Source organism: Coenobita brevimanus, chromosome 108 (genome assembly GCF_032717465.1).
Source record: "Coenobita brevimanus isolate Jiangsu-jjx chromosome 108, ASM3271746v2, whole genome shotgun sequence".
Classification (NCBI taxonomy): Eukaryota; Metazoa; Arthropoda; class Malacostraca; order Decapoda; family Coenobitidae; genus Coenobita; species Coenobita brevimanus.
The window spans coordinates 9673689-9697378 of record NC_137061.1 but is presented as its reverse complement, the minus strand read 5'-3'; the positions used below and the strand labels follow the sequence as shown (position 1 = coordinate 9697378).

General features: G+C 43.8%; 1 protein-coding gene across 1 annotated transcript in view; it reads right to left on the bottom strand.

Annotated features, from left to right (window-relative positions):
- LOC145416966 (glutamate receptor U1-like) overlaps positions 1 to 23690 on the bottom strand; it is a 58820-nt gene that overhangs the window by 7664 nt on the left and 27466 nt on the right. Inside the window, exons 8-14 of the mRNA XM_080285813.1 lie at positions 18673 to 18776; positions 17328 to 17418; positions 15167 to 15325; positions 10273 to 10432; positions 8583 to 8797; positions 7202 to 7327; positions 5860 to 6008 (exon numbers count right to left, since the gene is read on the bottom strand). Coding sequence (XP_080141939.1) covers positions 5860 to 6008; positions 7202 to 7327; positions 8583 to 8797; positions 10273 to 10432; positions 15167 to 15325; positions 17328 to 17418; positions 18673 to 18776 — 1004 coding nt within the window. The remainder of the gene's footprint in view (positions 1 to 5859; positions 6009 to 7201; positions 7328 to 8582; positions 8798 to 10272; positions 10433 to 15166; positions 15326 to 17327; positions 17419 to 18672; positions 18777 to 23690) is intronic.

Sequence of the window (23690 nt, the reverse complement as noted above, 5' to 3'; positions counted from 1 at the left end):
AAAGTAATCGTTGCTTGATGTAGCAAGACAATCATTGTCTCTGCGCTTCAATATTATTGAATATAAATATCAATTTAAATAATTTTTAAGCATTATATCAAAATTACCGTGATATTATAAAAAAAAAAACTCCGTGACAATTGGCGACCTCATTCCAGGATATTAACTCCTAGCTCTAAAGCTATTCACGAGATAGTGCTCACTCATTCATATTTAGGTATTTATTATTAAAGTTTATAGGCACAAGTTTACTGGTGGTTACCGTTGATTTAGCAAGTGAATTTTTGCTTTATTAATCAATAGAGTACTTAACTCTAGTTTATTTTTGGTAACGCCAGACGATTTTATTCGCTCCTGGGAAGTCGCCGTACCCATTGTGTTTATTATTGAGTCTTCCCAGTCATTTACATTTTTTATTTATTCTTTGCCAGTTAACTGGATAAGACTGGTCACCACTAGCTTGTGTCTGTATTCTTTACTTGTGTTTATTAGTATTCGTCGCTAAGCAGTCAGTACTCAATTTCGGTTTGCTTAATAAATTAGCGCCATGGCTACTACTGTATTTTTACAGGAAGCCAAAGAAATGGGTCTTTCGGACCCAACCGAAATTAAAGAGTATATACTCTCACGGCATAATCAGGAACAGCAGCGCGAGAATGATGCCCGTGATGAGCGTAAGATTCAGCGCGAATACGAGCAAGAACAGCGCGAACAACGTGAAAGAGAGCGTGCATATGAAAAAGAGCGAGAACAGCGCGAACACGAGCAGAAACAACGCGAGCTCGAGTTAGAAAAAGAGCGAGAACAGCGCGAACACGAGCGAGAACAGCGCGAATACGAGCGTGAACAACGAGACAAAGAACGAGAACATGAACTTGAAGTGCTGAAGCTCAAGCGAGATTCCTTGGCTTCAGACACGTCTGGTGCAGTTGGTCCAAGCTCCACGAGCGTTCTTCCTGCACATGTCCTGGCGACCCCACGCATCAAGCTTCCTTCATACAAGGAAAGCGAGCGAATCGAGCCGTACATAGCTCGTTTTGAGGACATGGCAGACATGTATCAACTGGATGAGGCAGCTAAGCGGATCCAATTTCTTAGTTTATTTGAGGGCCCTGCCCTCGATATTCTCCACAGAATTCGTGGAGACAATCTCACATATGAGATGATGAAAGCTGCACTCATTAAGGCGTATGGTCTCACAGTAGACGACGCCAAAGTTCAGTTCATGCGAGCTCGTCTCCAAGACAAGGAGACAGCTGTTCAGTTCCTTGATCGTCTCACAGCTTACTTAAATGAGTGGATGGAGAAAGATGAAACTCCTTCCACGCGTGAGGGGATAATTGACCTTATGCTGCGTACACAGCTAGAGAGGTCGTGGCCTGCTGAGCTCATAGCACAGCTTAAGATCTGCCAGGTGAAAGATGCCAGCCAAATGGCAGAGAAGGCTGACGCATTCTTTACTGCATACGGGTATCAACCTCGTAAGCAAAACACCTGGAGCAGAAAAGATACTGCTAAGTCTGGGAAGCCGTCTCAGACTGAATCCCAGCACCAAGGCCGTTCTCAGAATAATGGCCAAGGTCCAAAACCGCAGTGGAAGGACCAGGGGCAAAACACTCAGAAACCTGAGTGGAAGCGGTACAACAGGTACCCTAACCAGCAGCAGTATCAGCCACGCAACCGACCGACGGGACAAAGTTTTTCACCAGCTCAAAAGAGGCAGGAAGCGAATGCAGCCTTCATTCCTCAGCAGGAACATGGTGGTCACGTCCCTACCAGTGTGGGTGCTTCCCCACAGTTCACTAGTCCCACAGTGACAGTGAACCCCCCTCCACAGATGGCCAATGTTCCATCTTCCCAATATAACCCTCAAGGCACAATGTTTGCCACATCAATTCAGCAGCCTCATGAGTGGCTAGCTGCTTCCTCCACAGGCCCTCCCACAGGTGATAGTACCTTCCTTGTTCAGCAAGGGTTTGTGGGAGACATTCCTGTGAAGGTCCTGAGAGACAATGGTTCCTCAGGTTGCTCTGTTAAGCAGAGTTTAGTTCGGCCTGAGCAGTATACAGGTCGACAGATCCATGCAAAGCTTATTGATGGATCAGTGAGATTGTTCCCTGAGGCATGTATCCAGGTGGCATCTCCATTTTATACTGGTACGACACTTGCAGTTGTCATGCCAGAGCCTCTATTTGACTTGATAGTAGGCAATATTCAAGGAGTCAAGGATAGTTGCTCCGATGACGCTACTCAGACTTCGGCTGCTGCGGTAACACGAGCCATGACTGAGGCTCCAGACTGTGTCACCCCAGTGATCATTGAATCGCCGCAAGATCTGATGTGTAGTCAACTTGTTGTGCAAGAACAACATTCTGACCCGACACTTGCTACCGTGCGGAACAAACAAAAGGGTCGAGTGATTAAGTATTCACGGGGAGGTCGAGCCAAGTTCCTTCGTAAACAAGGACGGCTCTACCGTGAGTCACGAACACCCGAGGCGAGGTTCGACTGCAGTTTGTCGTTCCTGCCAAGTACCGCTTAGCAGTGTTACAATGGGGTCATTGTTCAGCCTCAGGAGGTCACATGGGGAAAAGGAAGACCCAGGGCCGTATCCGAGCTGACTTTTTCTGGCCAGGGATGGGACGGGACATAGATAGTTTTGTCCGTTCCTGCAGTGTGTGCCAAAGTATCACCACTAATCAGGGACATGCCCTTCCTGTGCCATTTGTAACCACACCCGTAATCTCTGAGTCAGTTGAGAGACAGGGTAGTGGTGAAGTGGGTGCAGACCTGACGTCTCGCCCATTGGCCCCACAGGACACATTATGTCCAGGGCCTGTACATACATATTATGTACCGTAAGTTAAGGGGGAAGTTGAGAGGCGACTTGAGGCTATGGAAGACCCAAGTTTGCACAAGGATTCTCAGCTTCCCGATACTAATATAAGTATTGTAGGTTAAGGGGGAAGTTCGAGAGAGAACTCCGCAGTGGCGACTTGAGGCTATGGAAGACCCAAGTTTGCACAAGGATTCTCAGCTTCCCGGTACTAATATAAGTATTGTAGGTTAAGGGGGAAGTTCGAGAGAGAACTCCGCAGAGGCGACTTGAGGCTATGGAAGACCCAAGTTTGCACAAGGATTCTCAGCTTCCCGGTACTAATATAAGTATTGTATTGTAGGTTAAGGGGGAAGTTCGAGAGAGAACTCCGCAGAGGCGACTTGAGGCTATGGAAGACCCAAGTTTGCACAAGGATTCTCAGCTCCCCGATACTAATATAAGTACTGTAGGTTATGGGGGAAGTGAGAACTCTGCAGAGGCGACTTGAGGCTATGGAAGACCCAAGTTTGCACAAGGTTTCTCAGCTCTCCGATATTAATATAAGTACTGTAGGTTGAGGCACAGGTTGAGGACCCGTGTGCGGTTCGAGGCTATGGAAGACCCGAGTTTGCACAGGGATTCTCGACTTGCCGACCATAATCGTGTGCTATAATTAATGGCGACCTCGAGTGTACTTTTCGTAGCATGTACTGACTGCTAGCCAGAGAGAGTAATTGTAACATAATAAGAATTTTGTCTCATTGACACTTTTGATGCTCCACCTTAATTGGTTTTGCAGGTTCAGCAATGGGTGTAGCAGTTTTGCTGTGCGGGCCAGCTGATCGTCTGCCGCACGCTGCCGCCTCTTCTCCTCTGCCTTCGTCGTCGCCATATTATTTACTGTGTCATTTTACACGTAGGTACAGTTACACTACAACTGTCACACCTACACCGCGTATTACATACACCACGCTACACAACAATTAGTTGTCAGTGTAAATGTAGCGAATTTTCGCTCAGTTTGACCTGAGTACAGGATTTTCACCGTCGTCACGGAGTTTTTCCCTCAAGCTTGCTTCTATTAACGTAAATACGAGGTTTTTTCACTCACTGGCGACTGCGATTTTCTCCTGTAGCAGGATAGCACACACACCACAGTGTGAATCTTGTGTGACTGAGTTAGGATTTATATGTATGTATATTGAAATCATTCTTCTGAAGGAAGAAAGATTTAATTTTCATGGGGCGTAATGTCACGAATCAATTCGCGACATTTCCTTTTTGTGAGAAGCCACGAACTATTAGTGGAAAACTCACTGTGTATCGCTCAGTTAACCGTTTCTCTCTCCCATTCCGGGGTATACTTTTCAAATAATCTGTCACCGTTTTCAAAAAGTGACCGATTTAATGCACGTCACTAAGTGCGCTACTGAGCGATACAATTATTTCTTTATCGTTTGCCTCTGCTTCATTCAACCGTTAGCCACGCCTTCTTCCGGTGGCCTGTGCGTACTGCTTATGCATTATTTGAATTCAGTTTAGTGTTTGCTGTGACGGAGACAGGACCTGTGCAGCAGTGCGAGAGGTCAGCTAGTACCCAAACTCCACTTACAGTTTCTCCAAGCTCCCACCTTTAGTTCTCCAGCTTTGGGTGATACACCGCATTCATTGACTAGTATTTCCTTTGTGTATTTTGTAGTCTTAAGAGTTTAGTTAAGGTGTTTTTCCTAGGCGTAAGTATTTAGCTTCTGTGTGAGTGAGCGAGTGCGTCTCATTTAATTTGATTTGAAATGTAATGTTAAATTTGTTTTTGTAATTAATAAATTTAACAGTTCTATTTCTTGAGCTTAATGTAGAGTAAAAATCTTGTTTCATTTCTCCATAATTAAGCTTATTTTCCATATAGCTCCTAGCTTGCATAAACGTTTGCTTTCATAACTGGTACTTAGACCAGTCTTGTTGTATTAACTTAAAATCCGTTGTGCCAGGAGTTAATGCATCAGCAAGAACCTGATGTTATTATTATTAGTATTAGTTATTTATTGTCAGGGGTGATGTAACTTTCTCCAGAGGCTAACAGTACAGTAATTCAGCAATTGTGAGTAATTAGTCTCTGCTGTGTACTGTTGAGAAAGTTTATAAATTCTCGTTCTTAGAGAATCGTGCACAAGCCAGCGTAAAGTAATCGTTGCTTGATGTAGCAAGACAATCATTGTCTCTGCGCTTCAATATTATTGAATATAAATATCAATTTAAATAATTTTTAAGCATTATATCAAAATTACCGTGATATTATAAAAAAAAAACTCCGTGACAAACATATATATATATATATATATATATATATATATATATATATATATATATATATCCATCTATCTAACTATCTATCTAGACAGTAAGAGAAAGTGAGAGATGGGGAGGAGGAATATAGATAGATATGGGGAGGAGGAATATAACGCAAAGGGCATAAAACGGTTTTGACGAGCACGCAGACAAGACTGGAAGATAAGTTGATTCCTGTATGGGGAAGAAGAACCTTAAAAGATCGGAGAAATCAGTATTACAATGCTTTTTTATTATTTATTTATTTTTTTTACTTTAACTCCTTGACAGCGACGAGGAAATTTTTAGTTAATTCCTGCTATTGTTAAACGATTTTTTTTTTTTTTTTTACCTTGCGACCGGATTTTAGAATGGACAAACGGTTTTAGTGACTTCAGGACAGATATTTACAACTGGCTGAGTTAGATATTGCATTCATTAACTTCTTCATTAGGAGGCTGCAAATAAAAATTGTTACAGCATGACGTTAATACAGACACACGTCATCATAAGCAATGGGTTAAGTCAGAAAAAACCTTTAATCTGTTCGATGAAAGTCATATGTGTTTTATTTAACCAGTTACTTGCGTTTAAGGTCGTTATCAGTGAATATGTTTCGGAAAATACAGAACTGAAGAAGGAAAACATATCGAAAGTACTGAGAGAGGGAGAGAGAGAGAGAGAGGAAAAAAAAAAAAAATTATCTTTTATCTCACTCATGGTTGAAGAGCTGCAGATATAGCGAGTTCTCCTGCAGTACCCATCCAAACCCTGCGCTGAAGAAGAGCTGGTTCACCTGGGCAAGGCGGCACTTCTTCGTTGCTAAGTAGTCTTGCTCCATCGCGAAGTCCAGCCACGATTTTTCCTAGCAATAGAGTAATGGTGTTAAAACTCTCTGGCTCATGTGACTCAGGGCCTTTTACTGGGTGGGACAGCAGGCCTCGTGGTATCTCTTCCTAAGCGACTTATTTCAATCCTAAAACGAAGATACGCCACTCATAAGTTAAATCGTTGGACAGCAGCAAGAGCAAAATAGGTGAGATTTCTGTCATCATTAGAGGGCTTATTATACTCAATTTACCCTAAAATGGCCTATAATTACCATATCTCCATCTTGAAGTCAAAGTTGTAGCAAGAGATTAACAGTGGAATATGGTGATAGTCAAGAAGTGCTATGGAAAAGATAAAGACCTATACAGTACTATTGTCTTATTCTGCCAATGAGCTACACGAAATTAGCCACAGAAGGACAAAAAGATTAAAGGAGTTGAGCTTAAAGGAGACGAAATTAAAGATTACGATAAAAGGAATATCGTATAGGTTAAGTTAGAGCCTAGATGATACGACCTTCTGTCCATATACTAGAAAAGAATAAATTTTTTCCCTCGTTCTTAGACACTCCCGAAGATGCTCGGAAAAAAAAAGTAAGGAACATCAAAATGCAAACAGATCTTACGCCAGAAAAAAAAAAAAGTGAATCATAATTAAAAAAAAAAAAAACACCAACTACTTGTATGCTCGTTTTTCTTTAACTTGACCTAAAACTGTCATCTTTTCCTCTCGAATGCTAATCTGTAGCAAGATATGAACACGTCAGAATATGATGCTAGTCACGAAGAAGTGCTATGGTAAAATGTAGAGCAGTAGCACTGTCTTTTCCTGCCACTGAGCTACGTGAAAGAAGCTGCAAACCTAAAACAAAGCCAAGTTATAATGAAAAGAGTATAACACCCAAATGAGGGAGTGTCATATCACGTCACCAACAGTGAGTCAAGTGTAGATGTCAGATGAACGTGTGTATAAAAGTGTCAGGTGTAGGTGTCACGTAAAGATGTTAATGAAGGTGTCAAGTGAAGGTGTCAACTGAAGGTGTCAGGTAAAGGTGACAGGTGCGTGTTGTTTAGGGCACAGTGTTCGGTGTCTAATATTCGGTGTACAGTACGATAAGTTCAGTGTACAGTGCTGGATGTATCGTGTTGGATGTACAGTATTATATATTCTATGCACAGTGTTCGATGTTCAGAGTTATTCAGTGTTCGACACTAGATGATGACTAACCTTAATGAATGCCACACGGCCGCTAAGCACCGCCGATATACCCTGCGCATCTGTCTCCACCAGCAGCTCCGGTCGCTCCTTCACCAGCTGGCCGATCTTGCTGTACGTACTTGGTGGCTCTGCGTTCTGATGGACCAGAGAAAAACAGCTAAACATATCCAGGGACGTGTAAAGGGTTAGAGGTGTAGAAAGAACTAATACTCATTGGGAGAGAACGAAACTGTCTACTATATCTGTTCACTTCTACGTCACTCTGTCCTGTTATCACGCTGCCCTCTCTCACACTCACACTACCCTCATTCATATACCTCTCCATTACATCTCTCCAACTCATCCTTGAACATTATGAATCTTTGAATATCGGTAAGAAGAATGATTAGAGGCACTGCATGACATGGATGGATAAGTGTGACAGAATAGTGCAAAGAGGTCACAAAATATTTTAAAAATAAGTAAAATATAAAAAACATAAGCTCACCACACACACGTAGAAACAATAAAAAAAGGAGCACTCAGAGACGGCAACACCAGCACTTACTAATTTGCTTAAAGGACGAAATTTCCTTTGCCCTGTGTGCCTGACCTTCGACGGATTGCTCTCAAAATTAAATTCCTTCATTCTCCCCTAACCCTTAACCCTTCCACCAACTTTGGTTCAAGTCAGACCAGAAATATCTGAGTTGATCTTTTCCTGAAACCTTGACTTCTGATCTTTCCCTGTGGCCTTGACCTTGACACTGTTTTCAAAGTCGAATTTCTGGATCCATGCCGTACCCTGAATCCTTCCACAAAGCTTGATGTAAATTGGATAAAAGTTGTTAGGTTGACACTGCCATATGACTTTGATCTCTGACCTATGGTTCTCAAAAGCTAAATCACCTCTTTGGCTGATCCTCAACCTTTCTACCGAGTTCGGCCAAAACAGACCAAACCTGCTTTGATTAATTCGTTCACACACAAACACAAGGGTCGATATCTGACTTTGCCCTGTGACCTTGACCCTTGACTGACTTCTCAAAATCGAACCTCTTCATTCTTGCATTACCCTCAGCCCTTCCACGAAGTTTGGTATAAAAAGGATAGAATATTTTCAAACTGACCTTACTTTACCCAGTCCTGTAACCTTGACCTTTGACCTAGTGCTTAAAAAAGAAAAAAAAGTCCACTCATTGGCTTTACCTCTACCCCCCCACTAAACCACTAAATGTGGTTAAAATAATATAACAACTTTAAGTTATCTTGCACGCACGCATGCATGCACGCACTCACGCACGCACGCATGCACGCACTCACGCGCGCGCACACACATACACTCACACACACACACACACACACACACACACACACACACACACACACACACACTCTCTCTCTCTCTCACCGCAAAGAGCGTCTCGTGTGCAGTCTTGGCTCGGTAGGTCCACAGCACCTCATTCTGGTCAGCCAACTCCTCTAGTGAGTTAATAAGGCTGGTCATACGAGGCACGGTGAGGAAGGCGATCAGTGTGCCTGTGTAGGTGTAGATGAGGATCACACTGAACGTCCACCACATCCCGTTCAACACCCGTACTGGCTCCGTCTGACGCATGTGCACGCCTGTGGGAGGAATGGTTAATGGTTAGTCACTGTGCAATCGTAAGCCGTAATTTCTGTCCATCCCCTTATCCTTACCACTGACTTGAAGTGAGTCGTATCCAAAGACGGGTTTTCGCGAAGATAAAAGCCAAGATATTTGGATTAATCTTGGTATCGCATGTTGACTATCGTGCTTATACCCGTTTTCGCGAGCACCTAAAGTCAGTACGATTTTTAATCTTGGTTAAGATTAGTCAGTGTTGCTCCCGAGACATTTTAACTGATATTGGCTTGATACTGACGTCTCCAAAATGTACACACACCAGTGTGTCGCCTTCCGTAGTTACATATAGCCTCCTGTGCTGATGTAAAACATTATAGCTTAATGGAAGTGGTATGGATGGCAGAGTTAACACAGGGTGATATGAAAAAGTGAAACATGTGACCACACGATCACCTGACTTATTGTTTTGGCGACACACTGCATATATTGTTGTCAAAATTGGTCAAAATTTATATTAACTTAAAATTATCGCCAAAATCCTCACACCAAAGACTTACCGTTCAGTGTTAAGTGGTAGGTCGAACCTTTGCTAGGACTACATGATAACTGAGTAGTCTCGCAAGACTTCGAATTAGCAGTTTAAGTAAGGAATATAGGCCTTCGTTCGGTGTGAGACTGACTGCGAGTTTTTTCCAGTGTGTTAAAGATGGAGGATGAGAAGAAACTATGGCTCACACGTAGTATATTTCGGCTTTCACAGTGATACACGCCGACCTGAAAATATTATCCATTTCTCAACAGACAGAACTTATGGAAAAGAAAGTCTTATTAGTAATCTGCTTTGATTCATCCGCCAGGCATCTTGTCCCTCTGGTAGACATTACGGCGCATTTTCGACCAGTAAGACTTACAGGTTTTATTAAAGTGTTGAGATGACATTTATTCACGGATATACGGCAGTTATAACACAAATGTAGTGTCCATTATCCATATTTTACCTGGTCATTCTTCCTAGTGCTAGAACTAAGTGAAGGTGTAATGTTAAAAAAAAAAAAAGACAATACAGTACAACGAAGTTTTTCTAAAGTTGTGCAGCGATGGGAAACGTACTGTACAGTCAGACAGGTATATAGAAATGGGTGTGTGCGTGTGCGTGTGTGTTTTGTAGAAGAAACAGAAGAGGAAGAAAAAGAGGAAGTGGAGGAGGAGGAAGAGGAGGAGGGAGGGTGAAGGAAAGCAAAGAAGAAAGTGTCGTAATGCCGTCATGTCGTGGGAATAGGAGGTTGTGCAGTTTCTCTTCCCTTTCTACGGAACAGAAACTCACCCACCCACAAACAAGTAAGTATATAAAAACGAAGAGAAAGCACTCCTTCCATCTGTACACAGTATAAAAAAACACACAAGGATTACCACATCTTTCCTTTACACACACACACACACACACACACACACACAACGTTTCTCAGCCATCAGGTAAACACAATCAACTTACTCTGAGGTTGAGCGGCCAGGGTGAAGGTACAGTCCCACAGGTATCTCAGTAGCGGGTACACGGCTTGGTCTGTGTGTGTGTCGGGCACGGGTTCTGCTGATGCCAACACCCACATGAGAGGACCCACCAGCACGATACTGACCAGGATTAAGCTCCATACCTGCACAGAAGAGGTTTATGATCGTTACTACTACTACTACTACCACTACTGCTGTTACTGCTACTACCACTACTACTACTAATACTATTGCTACTACTACTACCACTACTTACTATTACTACTACTACTACTATTACTATTATTAGTTACTACAACTACTACTCATCATCATCAGCAGCATCGCAATTGTAACTAGGGATTTTCATGATTATCAACTTATTAACATTAACATCGTTCTCCTCCTCCTCCTCCTCTTCTTCCTTCTCTTCCAAATCATCATCATCATCATCATCATCATCCTAACCCAACATCTTTCCAACCACACACTTTTCACTTTTCCAGTCACTCTCACCGTCCTTTCACTCCACACAGCCGAACCACCGGCATTCAGGGTAATTATGGTAAATAACTAATGTAACAGCACTATTTTACGTCAATTACACGGGCAGACTGCAAGGAATACACCCGTGGCCAGTGGTAAATGTCTCTTTTATATTTAGTTACGTCAGCAGTAACATTTTCATTCTTTCATTCTTTGGGAGACGCCATGTATCCCAAACGGGGTGGCCAAGGGCTTAGAGTTAATTGTTTTACAGGAAGGGGCACTAATCCTCCACCAACCCCACTTGACACGTAGGGAGAACGTAGTGAAAGGAAATACCAATATGATTCTCAGCCCTGACAGTAATTAATTGTCACCTGACGGTACTGAGTCAATCCACAGCTTGAACTAGAAAGGTGCTATGAAAACACAGCGACTGTGCGCCCGAACTTTGACCTTGACATGTGACCTTGACCTTGACCTTTGATCCATATGCAAAAGACTATTAATTTCTTTCCAGATCCACAGACAATTTTTGTGCTCATTTTGATGAAACCAGGATCAGACATTGATGGGATATTTTGTGACTTACCTACCTACCTACTTACCTACCTAACATAACGTACATACACACCTATCTACCTACCTACCAACCTACCTACCTACATACATATATAAATAGATTCATGCATAACAACCGACTCGATCGCAGTAGCTACGTACGCGACATCGCTAGTAACCTGTCGAGGTTGCATGAAATTCGATGAGGCTTGGTGGAGGTAGGAATTAATATTTTGGTTACTGCATTCAGCTTCCTTTTACTTGACGGAACCGAGGCATATCCACAACACGAATACTATGATGGGTTGCATGGAGTTCAATGGCCTTACTAATGAGGCAGAAATGAATCTCCTTGGTTACTAGTGAATTAGATACTACAGTCGAACTCCATTTAGCCTTCAGCTGAGCAGAAAGGGATTAGCGATCTTTGTCAGGTTAGAATATACGAATTACAGTAGGCATATTTGTGTGTGTGTGTGTGTGTGTGTGTGTGTGTGTGTGTGTGTGTGTGCGCGCTTTAATCTATTACATGTGCACGGGCATCTACAGTATCTGTCTATCTGATTATTTTCCGTGAACGTTGGTGTGCATTAGGGGTCAATTCAAATCCCTTAATGTTTATCATGGCACGTGAGGCTCTCTCACGTAACGTCAGAACTGGACTCCTATGGGAGGTGAGTGCTGAAGACGATGTCGATCGTAGAGAATAAGAAGGTAGCGAGGAAGGATTTAGGAAGTGGAGAGATGGAATGTGGCACAAGGGTTTGAGAGTAAACTCGGATGAAACAAAAGTGATGATATCTAGGGCAGGTGGCGGTACTATCAAAGAAGAAGTGTGACGATGTGCTGTTTACCACAAAAGTGTGGGAAATAACTCCATCTTGTGCAGTGTTTGTGATAAGTGGGGGCGTAAGAGATGTAGTGGTATTAGAGGTAGGCTGCGAAATAATGCTGACTTTTTGTTTGTACTGTATAGGGGAGAGCATGCAGAGGCAGAGAGGTGGGAAAGGATAAATATTGCTGGAGAGTCTCGAGTGTGTGGAGGAGTTTTTTTTATTTGGGGGTCATGTTATGTGCTGGAGGTGGGGCTAGAGCAAGGGTAAGGAGTGGTGGGAAGAAGTTTAAGGAGTTGTTGCTTCTCCTGACACTGAGAGGGCCACTCCCCCCTCCGTGCTAAGGGTATGCAGCATAATATGTTACGAAGGTAATGCTGTGCGGTAGTGAGACTTGGGCAGTAAAGGAGGATATTCATAGGTTCAAACGTAGAGATATGAGAATGTTTAGATGGATGTGTAGTTCATCCTCGAATGACAGACCTGGGAGGATTAGCACTGCGAAAGAAGATTTGAAAGGAGGGATGTGTATTATTCGTGTGATCAGGAGGGATAGATTGAGATGGTCTGGGCATGTGGAGAGGATGAAAGATGACAGCGGAGTGCGGAGGGTGAGAGGTGTGAACGTTGAGGGCAAAGCTGAGACAGAGAATCAAAAATACTTGGGACGAGGTCACAGTGCGTGACCTCAGGGATAAGGGACTGAAATGAGAGGCCGACGCATGCTAGGTGAAGAAGGCCGACGCAGGCAAGCATGTTGGAGCCTTTACTTCCGAAATTCAGCCAAACGAATACATATCTGATATGCCACACGGTCCCCGCCCCCTTCATAATTATATTCTTCAGTAGTATTCAGTTTTCTCAACTAAACTTTCCTCTTTCTCGAAATCATCTTCCAGTTAACATTACTTCTTCCTACTGCTACTATTATTGCTATATTGTTATTAATACTGCTACAACAGCAGCTACCACTGCTTGAGATGCCTACTGATATTCTCGCATATACAGTATATATGGAAATTTATAAAGAAAGTGACATCGTAAACATGCGACAAATACAACAGTAAGACGCTGAAGAGTTCCCGTCATATTTATCGCGTGTTTCAAGTTACGTGACCGCAGATACCACTCACTGTGCCAGGATTTGCCGGTAGTAAAAGAATCACAGCGGAATATAAGACAGCTTTCCTCATGTAAAATCTCTCTCTCTCTCTCTCTCTCTCTCTTTCTCGTTGTATACATTCTGACAACCCCCCAGAATATGTTATTCAATAGAGCTGGGAAGAAAATCTAACATGGCACACCTTAGGTCAGCTATTTTCATGTGACTTTAATGTCTATTCTGTGGCCCATATTCCCGTTGCTTAAGGAAGCTCCCTAACACTTTTTGCTAAGCGATTTATTTTGCTTGTCACCCCTGAATGTCCTATCCTGTGTTATATAAATCCTTAGAATTCGCCATACTCTCCAAGCAGGGTACAAATGGATATTAACCACCCATAACTAAAAATAAATCGCTATGGAAGAGGAGTTAGGGAGGCTACTTACCCGGCGAAAATACGGGCTTACGTGGCAGAGGAGAATTCGTAACACCTCTTCCTTAGCTATCTATTCTGCAATATATTCTTTATCTCTCTGTTTTATGCTGCTTATTTAGCGCTTTTTATATCGACGTAGTATGCGTCAATACCCTACAGGAGGATATGGGGTGTAATGTGCAGAATAAATCGCTATGGGAGAGGGTTTACGAAATCTCCAAGGCTACTTAGATTACGACATGAAGAATACATTGCAAGGTATCTGACAGAACGCTTGTGTTGGTGCAGATTGGCAATGGAAATTCCACATGCTTAGCCAATATAACTTTCTTATTACATTAGGGAAGCTTCATTGTATTCAGTAATGTCCAGATAATGTCCTTGTAAGTTGCAATATAAGTCCCAGGTTTGTATTCTCGTCGAGTAAAGAGGCTCCCTAGCAACTCTTCTTTCGCGATTTATTTTTGGATACGGTGGGTTAATATCAATTTGTATGTTATTTATGCTGAAAGTTGTGCTATAGGGAAAATTTAAATGGCACAGAAAAGGATAGTAAGGTGTATTAAGCAAACTAAATCGCTTAGAAAGAGGTGTCAGGGAACCTCCTTAATTGACGAGAACGGATACCTGAAACTTAGATGTAGTCAGTAAAAGATCTCGGAATCTGTATTATATCGTGACTTCATTTCTCACTACATCAGTTCCTAGAGTCCTTGAACATCCAAAAAACCATTCGAGTCTCAACACTTCGCCCATTTTTCTGGAGGCAAGATTTTTTCCAATTCTCCTACAGATAAAAAACTGATACATATATACCCGTGTCAAGAGAACCTATTTTCGAGACAAAATAACAGGGAGCCAAAGAAAGGAGAAAATAATGTCGTTATAATATCTGCCAGTACGGTGCGCTGACGAGGGGCCAACACATGGTGGCGCTGTGTAACATGGGTGGAGCAGCTGCGGCGTCCATCCAGGAGCCATATCTCCATGTTTCACTGCACTCTGCCGTGGGAAAGACCATGGTCAAACCCTGATGAGGCACTGTCGGATCCTTACACGGTGTATGTAGTGTACTGAACCTGTAGGACCTGTGTCGACGGGTCTGCTACAGCTCGTTTCCTAGTAGACTATGCCAGGTGACATATAAACGGAATTTCCACCTACCTGAGAGGCGATTGGTTAAAGAAAAACTAGGAAGTTGCTTTTTCCTCTCGTGAAGGGATATACAAGAGAATATGAAAGACAGTGTATTTAGATTAAAATGAAAATGCATTGCTTAAGATGGTGTAATAGTTTGAGGGCAGAATAAGCAATTACTGTACTCAAAAACAGATAAACGATCGACCTGCCAAAAGAAAAGGTAGGGACATTGTACAAAAAAAAAAGTACACTCTCACTAATTTCTGTGCTATTCGACATTTCTCACGAATGATCAACTGACTTAACAAAAATAAATTTAAAAAGGCGCCATCTTACCGACCTGCCAAGAGAAAGGCTCCAGAAAGGCAAGGAAATTATTCTGTTCCCTGGGCGGCGGGATGAGGATGGTGGTTGGCTCCTCGTAGAAGGCATGGGTGAAGTCAATAACAGTGTCCCTGATGTGTGTGATGGTGAAGCTGGCCATGGCGAAGTCTACCTCCTGTCGATGAGAAGTGAAACATTACTAAGTTTTTTAACCTGAACTTGGCTCACATTCTCGTCCTATTGCAGTTTATTTCACATAGCTCAATGGCAAGTAAGGCAATTTAAGGCTCTTCGGCATATCTATTGCACTTCTTCGTGACCAGTAACATATTCTAGTATCAACTTATTGTTACAATCCAGCATTCAGATGGAGCAATGGTAATTTTAGGCCAAGTTAAAGTAATAATGGTATAAAATATCAGAATCAAAAGGATGAAGAAGTTCAACAGTCTGCTTTCATTCTGAGTTGGTGCCACCGGAGGGGTTCCCATTAATGATTTCAATATCAGTTTCACGAAACATTATCTTCATATGAATGGTTGATACACTCCTGTTGTCTCGTGACCACATTACTATTAGGTTAGGAGCATCCCCAGCACTTCTTCCGCACTTTTTATTGCCTGCCTTTAGCAAGGCGAGATGATAAAGTTCTGGTCTGTGTGTGTGTGTGTGTGTGTGTGTGTGTGTGTGTGTGTGTGTGTGTGTGTGTGTGTGTGTGTGTGTGTGTGTGTGTGTGTGTGTGTGTGTGTGTGTGTGTGTGTGTGTGTGTGTGTGTGTGTGTGTGTGTGTGTGTGTGTGTGTGTGTGTGTGTGTGTGTGTGTGTGTGTGTGTGTGTGTGTGTGTGTGTGTGTGTGTGTGTGTGTGTGTGTGTGTGTGTGTGTGTGTGTGTGTGTGTGATCCTATTTGGACTAAATTTGGTGGAAGGGTTAAGAATTTTCCCAGGCTGATCTACTGTTTTGCCAACACATGGCAAGGTCAGCTCAAACAGTTTTGATCCAATTCGGACCAGACTCAATAGATGGGCTGAGGGCCAGGCAAGACTAAAGGTCAAAGGGTAAAGTCAAATGCTCTGTCCTCAGCACGAGCTGCACTCTATCGGCGCTGTGTTCCTTCTTGTTTTCTATTTTATTAATGCCAAATCAGATATGCAGGGCCGAGGGTTGGTCTATTTCGACCAGAGATTTAAGAAGAAGGTGGCCAGACACTCGTTCCTGAGGTTGATTGATGTAAGCAATGCACCAGCCCCAAACAGTCCTTGAATTATAACCCTTATGAGTCAAATCCGGCTACTATCAGTTATAGTAAACGGTTTCCTGACTTACAGAAAACCATTTGATCTGGTTATCTAACTCTGAGAAGGTAAGGCTGCATATATAGAATGGATGATGGGCGCTCCCGTCTACCCAAAGAAGGTTGTTGTTATTGCTGCTCTACCCCAATCTGTCTGGCCTAGCAGACCCATCGACCACAAACATATAGCCGCCTTCTTGTGGCACACAGCACCTCGCCAGGGTCAGGGTCAGGGTCCTTGCACATGCCAGGTGCAGGGAAAATGAAGTAGGCATCCCCCCCCCCCCCAAGAAGGTAAGGTTTGTATAAGTAATAATTATTATGTAAGAGTAATAGTCTTAGCCCGGACTTTGACTCCTTGGTAAATGTGGTTGAGTTTCCCTCCAGGGAATGCTATGCAAGGTAAGCTACCGAGACTTGGCCCCATGTCACTCCCAAGGTATTGCCTCCCAGGACGATGGTAACTACCTATCTACTACCATTAAGGTGGGCTCATGGGTGCTACACCTTGCCCAGGGGTGACCCGGGACTATGCAGGGCAGGGGTGTCCGTCTTTCCCAAGTCGGATACATGATCCGACCGCATACCTCCACTAAGGTTGTGGTGGACTTGGTTTCGTCTTGATGTGAATCCAGTGGAGAATAGAATGAATTTCCCTTCCCCAAGTAGTCCACCAACTTCTTATCAGGGAATTGGGACGGAGTTCAGTGATGTCTAAAAAACCGGCCGCTTTGCTGCCCAGCTATATCGGAACCACCACATGAAGGCATCCATTTCAAGCACCTATACTAAAGTATAATATGAAAAAAAAAAAAACTGTGAATGCATAATACATGGCGAAAGCAGATATGCTACATGTCGTCTTAACCATTTCAACCACGACCCACCTGTCTGTGTACCATGCCCACCATACCGTTGAAGGTGCCGTTCTTCATGGGAGCGCCCCAGTTGTTGTCATAAGGCAGAACCAGCTCATATCTGGAAAAAAAAAAAATGCACTAGCAGCCTCCCCCCCCCTCCTCTCTCTCTCTCTCTCTCTCTCTCTCTCTCTCTCTCTCTCTTACCGAACATAAATTTTGTCCAGTGATGTGCATCTTCATCATAATCATCATCGTCACTGTCACGGTCGTCATCATCATTCGTTATCACCACTGCCACCACCATCACGTCCATAACGATCATCATCATCATCATCGTGGTAGTATGGTATCATGGCAGTGTGACAGAGTGACACTGTGATGTGGTATTATGGTGTTGCAAGAATCTGTGATGTGGTGGTATGGTAGTGTGGAGGCGGTGCGACGAGGAAACTCTGTTATGTGGTGTGGTGTTGTGGAAAATGAAAGTGTAGTGTGTAATTTGCCAAGAAGAAACTGGAGTGCGCTAGAGTGCAGGAGGTGACACAAGAAAAAAAATGTTTTATTATGGTAGTGCAGTGGAGTGGTGGTGTAAAGAAACTGAAGTGTCGTAGTGTAGAGGAAGGTATAGTGCGGTGGTGCGAAACCGTGGAATGGTAATGTGTGGGTGGCATGGAACTGTGGAACGGTTGTGTAGAGTTTCATTTTCATCATCATCATCATCAGCAGCAGCATCATACAGACCCTTCCCATCCTAGGGTGGGGTGAAGTAGGGTCCAGAAAGCCAGAAGAAAAAACTAGAATGAATATGTTAACCAAAGTTTACCCAGTTAAAAGAGTCACACTCCCATTTACTCAATTCTGGCTCCACCGGAGAGGTAAAACTTCAGACATATTTAGTAGGATGGTAGTGTGATGGAAGATGATGGGATGTGGTAATACTGAAGGAACTGTACTGTGGTGGTGTGGAGACGTAGTAGTAGTAGTACTAGCAGTAGTAGTAGTAGTAGTAGTAGTAGTAGTAGTAGTAGTAGTAGTAGCAGCCGTTGTTGTTGTTGTTGTTGTAGCCCCAGATTCAACTGAAACGTGAGCATTGTGGACTGCAGGCCGCAGCAGCCCTTCTTCAACTGTCCACCATTTCCTGTTCGGGGGATATGGAGGTATTGAGGGAAGTTTGTATAGCTCGGCATCACAGCTGTCCGGCTATATCGTTGCCACCGCTTGACGGCGTCCCTCTTCAGCAAAGATATACAGTATGATGTGGTACTGTGGATGAGACTGTGGTGTGGTGGTGTGGACACTCGAGGCTATACAGCATGATGTGGTCATGTAGGTGAAAATGCGATGTGGTACTGTGTAAGATGGGGGTACTCACGTAAAGTTGAATCTAACAGACATCATCTTGAGCATCTCCATACAGAAGCCACTCGCCTCCACTACCTTGCCACCAACAGTCTCCAGGATCACAAAGGGTGGACGCTGTAAGGCCAAGGACATCACACAGTCACTTTATGTACACGTCCACAGATACAGTACGAAACAAGCATACATATTACAATACGTACTTATATGAGTACCGGTACTTAAATTTACAGATGCACACATACACACATATATTTACGGACACAGATAACAAGGCCTACGTATAAACAGAAACACACAAAGATATGTACACAGATAGACACATACCTATATGCACAAACAGACAGACAGACAGACAGACAGACAGACACACACACACACACACACACACACACACACACACACACACACACACACACACACACACTCGCTGGTGCAGTGGTAACGTTCTCGCTTGCCAACTGGTGGACGGGAGTTCGCGCCTCGCTCAGGTTGCGAAAAAGTTTCACTGATGAAGTGGGTGGTTACTGTCCCCGTTGAGCAAGGGGACGGGTGTGTGCGTGTGTGAAGGTCACAGCCTTGCCCTTAGATCGGATTATATGAGCTCTCAGCTCCCTTCCGGGAGGGTAAAAGCTGACGATCACGACCATCAAGTGATCCTGACCAACCCGGTGAATTACACAGAGCAATAACCACAAATCAACATGTTCCGGGACAATCAATAACAATAAACAACCATAAGCACAAACACCCTTCCATTCGCGTTCACTGCAGACACATACTGTAAATGCATAATAACCATCGCTGTATGATATTTACCTCGTGTCAGTACTAAAATCATCTACATCGTCCCAACACCATATGAAGCGTAGGAGCCTGGGTCCGGGATAGGTGGTGGCTGAATCGATAGAGAGGTGGCCTGGAATCTTAATGAACCCAGGTTCGAATCTCCGCTGGGGTAGGGAACAGTTTAAGGCTTTGAATTTCATTAAAGCTGACTGTACTAATCTTCCAGACGACCCGCCGACATTTTTTTTTTTTTTATGCGAGGAAGAAGGAACCAAAGGCCATGAGCCCGCAGTAACACTTCCCTCCAAGAGAAAAACAAAATACAATAGAGAGCCAAATTCAAGATCCGATCATTTTGAGATGCCTGGACACACTGCGTTTGAAAGACTGGAGATCATAGGCAGCAGGAAACACAGACAGAGGGAGACAGTTCCAGAGCTGACTTGTTGCATAAATGAAAGACTGGGAGTAACGGTTAACTCTTGCATTAGAGAATTGGACAAAAAAGGGATGAGAGTTTGCTGCTAGACGGGTGCTGCGCGCCCGTCGTAGAGGTGGAGGAATGCAAGCAGACAGTTCAGAGGAGCAGTGACCATTAAAGTAGCGATAGAAAAGAGATAAAGATGCAACAGTGCGGCGAAGAGACAGAGGTTGAAGGGAGTCAGTAAGAGGAGGAGAGTTAATGAGACGAAAAGCCTTTGACTCCACCCTATTGAGAAGAGCTGTATGTGGGGAGCCTCCCCACACATGAGAGTTGTACTCCACACAGGGGCGGATAAAACCCCTGTATAGAGACAACAATTGTGCAGGGGTAAAGAAAGAGTGGAGTCGGCTTAGCACACCCAATCTCTTGGAAGCAGATTTTACAAGAGATGTAATATGATCTTTCCAAGATAAGTCCCGAGTAAATGAAACCCCAAGCATGTTCAAGGATGATGCAGGATTAAGCTGAATATTAAACATTAGTGGGTATACCTGTGGAAGATTTTGTCGGGTTGATAGGTGTAAGAACTGAGTCTTAGATGCATTAAAAACAACCATATTATTTTTACCCCAGTCAGAGATATGAGCCAAGTCAGAGATTAGGTGTGCCATAGCCTCATCCCTTGTTTCTTGAAGTAACTGTTGAGATGGGCGTTGAGGGAACCGAATGGAAAGGTGAAGAGTGGAGTCATCAGCGTATGAGCGGATAGGGTTAGATGTACAGCTTAGAAGATCATTGATGAATAAAAGGAAGAGAGTTGGTGATAGGACACAGCCCTGAGGAACACCACTGTTGATAGATCTAGGAGAAGAACGATGGCCGTCTATAACAGCGGCTATAGAACGACCAGAAAGGAAGCTAGCGATGAAGGCACAGATAGAAGGATAGAAACCGTAGGAGGGCAGTTTGGAAATTAAAGATTTATGTCAGACTCGATCGAAAGCCTTTGAGATGTCAAGTGCAATGGCAAAGCTTTCGCCAAAGTCCCGAAAGGAGGATCACCAGGAGTCTGAAAGGTAGGTGAGAAGATCGCCAGTGGAGTGTCCCTGACGGAACCCATACTGACGATTGGAAAGAAGGTTGTGATAGGAAAGATGCTTTAAAATTTTTCTATTGAGAATTGACTCGAAAACTTTTGAAATACAGGACGTTAAAGCAATTGGACGATAGTTGGAGGGTTGGGAGTGGTCACCCTTCTTTGGGACTGGCTGAATGAGAGCAAACTTCCAGCAAGAAGGAAAGGTACAAGTTGACAGACAAAGGCGAAAGAGTTTGCCTAGGCAGGGTGTAAGCACAGAAGCACAGTTCTTGAGAACAACAGGAGGGACCCCATCAGGCCCATATGCCTTGTTAGTACCGAGGCCAGTGATGGCAGAAAATACATCAACTGAAGAAATTTTAATGTCAGCCATGAGGAAGTCAGAGGGGGGAAGTGATGGAGGAACAGCACCGGAATCGTCTAAGGTGGAATTGGAGGAGAAAGTCTGTGCGAAGAGATCTGCTTTATCAGTAGAAGAAATAGCTACAGAACCATCAGAGTAGAAAAGAGGAGGGCAGGATGATGAGATAAAGTTGTTAGAAAGATTTTTGGCAAGGTGCCAGAAGGAGCGGGAAGAATTCGAGTTGGAGAGTTGAGAGCATTTAATATGGATGAAATTATTTTTAGTAGAGCGAAGAACAGACTTAGCACGATTCCGGGCAGAAACGTAAAGATGATGTGATTCAGGGGTGGGTTGGCTCCGGTACCTTTTGTAGGCCCTCTCCTTGTTGCGGACAGCATTAGAACAAGCGTGATTAAACCAAGGCTTTCTTGCGTTAGTCAAAGGATATGAGAAAGGAATGTATACTTCGATGCCCGAGAGAATAACCTCCGTAATGCGCAAGGCACACTCAGATGGCTCACGGCCATGGAAGCAATAATCATTCCAGGGAAAATCAAAGACGTACTGGCTGAGGGCCTCCCAGTCCGCGGCTCCAAAATGCCACAGACGACGTTTCCCTGGAGGGTCCACAGGCCGTACCGGAGTGATAGGACAGGTTAAGGTAATAAGGCTGTGATCAGAGGAGCCCAACGGAGAGAAAAGATTAACAGAGTAAGCAGAAGGATTAGTTGTGAGGAAGAGGTCAAGTATGTTGGAGCTCTCTCCAAGGTGGTCAGGGATACGGGTAGGGTGCTGTACAAGCTGCTCTAGGTCATTAAGGACAGAAAAGATGTAGGCTTGTTCACCAGGTGGATCTGTGAAAGGAGAGGAGAGCCAAAGGTGGTGGTGAACATTGAAATCTCCGAGAATGGAGATTTCAGAGAAAGGAGAAATGGATAGAATGTGTTCCATCGTAGAAGTAAGATAGTCGAAGAATTTTTGATAGTCAGTAGAATTAGGGGATAAGTAAACAGCACAGATATATTTAGTCAGAGAATGACAGGAAAGCCGAAGCCAGAGTGCGGAGAATTCAGAAGAATCAAGTTCAGGAACACGAGAGCAAGATAAGTCGTTGCGTATATATACACAACAGCCACCTTTGGCTTTGAAATGACTATACAGAAAGTAGGAGGATACAGAAAAGGGTTTGCTGCCAGTTGCCTCAGACAGCTGAGTCTCCGTTAGAAAAAGAAGGTGAGGTTTAGAGGAGGAGAGGTGGTGCTCAACAGAGCGAAAGTTAGAGGAAAGGCCGTGAATGCTGCAGAAATGAAGAAGAAGAGAGTCAGAGAGTGGTTCCAGGCACCTCGAGTCGCCACCGGGAGAGGGGCGGATGGTGGGGGCATTTATGGTCCCCCCCCCTGGGGACTCCGAGGCTTGATGAAGCGACGCCATTTTTGGTGAATTTTGAATAGGAAGTGTAGTGTGTACTGTGTATGTAGTTTGGTGTAGATAGTTAGAGAAATTTGTACTGGAGAGCATGCTGGCCTACTCTCTGTGTAACTGAGACACTGAAAAAGTTCAGCAAAGGGGGATGGTCAAGAACTAGTCCTGAGGGCTGATGAAATGGGAGCTCCAGCACTCCCTGTCATCAGCTTTCCATCCACCTCGGGAGTACTGCCCTGCCCGACTGGTGCTACAGTCTACTCCTAATACCAATACACCAGTTCTGTATGCACAGTCTTCAATATGGATAGTGGGTGTTAGTGCCGAAGTTTTGACATGTGGACGTAGGAGGACTACTGGGCCACGGTAACGGGCTGTGGAGCCTATGCTCAGAGTCGGACACGTAAAAAAGACATTTCAGGTGTGTGATCAGATGCTCCTCCGTGACTGGCATAAAATAAATGCTACCTTATCATCCTTCATGGGGCACATCCGATCGGAACCCCTTAATCAGCTATGGCATCAGGCGTTCATTTGTTTGTCATGGGATCACCACCCAGAGTAGTGAACAATTTTCTGAGTTACAGGAAACGATATGGCTTGTCAGTCAGTTCAGAGACACCTGTTGGTAGCACTACGTCTACTGTGTGGATGGTTGACGCCCCCACCCGCTAGCTAAATAAAATAACACGCTCGTTCATAGACAGCGTAAATGACGTTGCCCCCCCTCCCCTCCAAAGAAAAAAAAACATGTCAAGAGGTAGGTAAAAAATGGATGTGATGAACAAAGAAATAGGTGAGATGGGCTGGAACTTCTTGACATTTTTTTCCCCCTCCAAGAACATATATATGGGGTGGTAAAGAAATGGGCGTGGGAGATAAGGAAATGAGGGGGTGAGAAGGAACTATGTAGGGCGGGAAGGCGTCATGAAAGTATCTATCTATCTATCTATA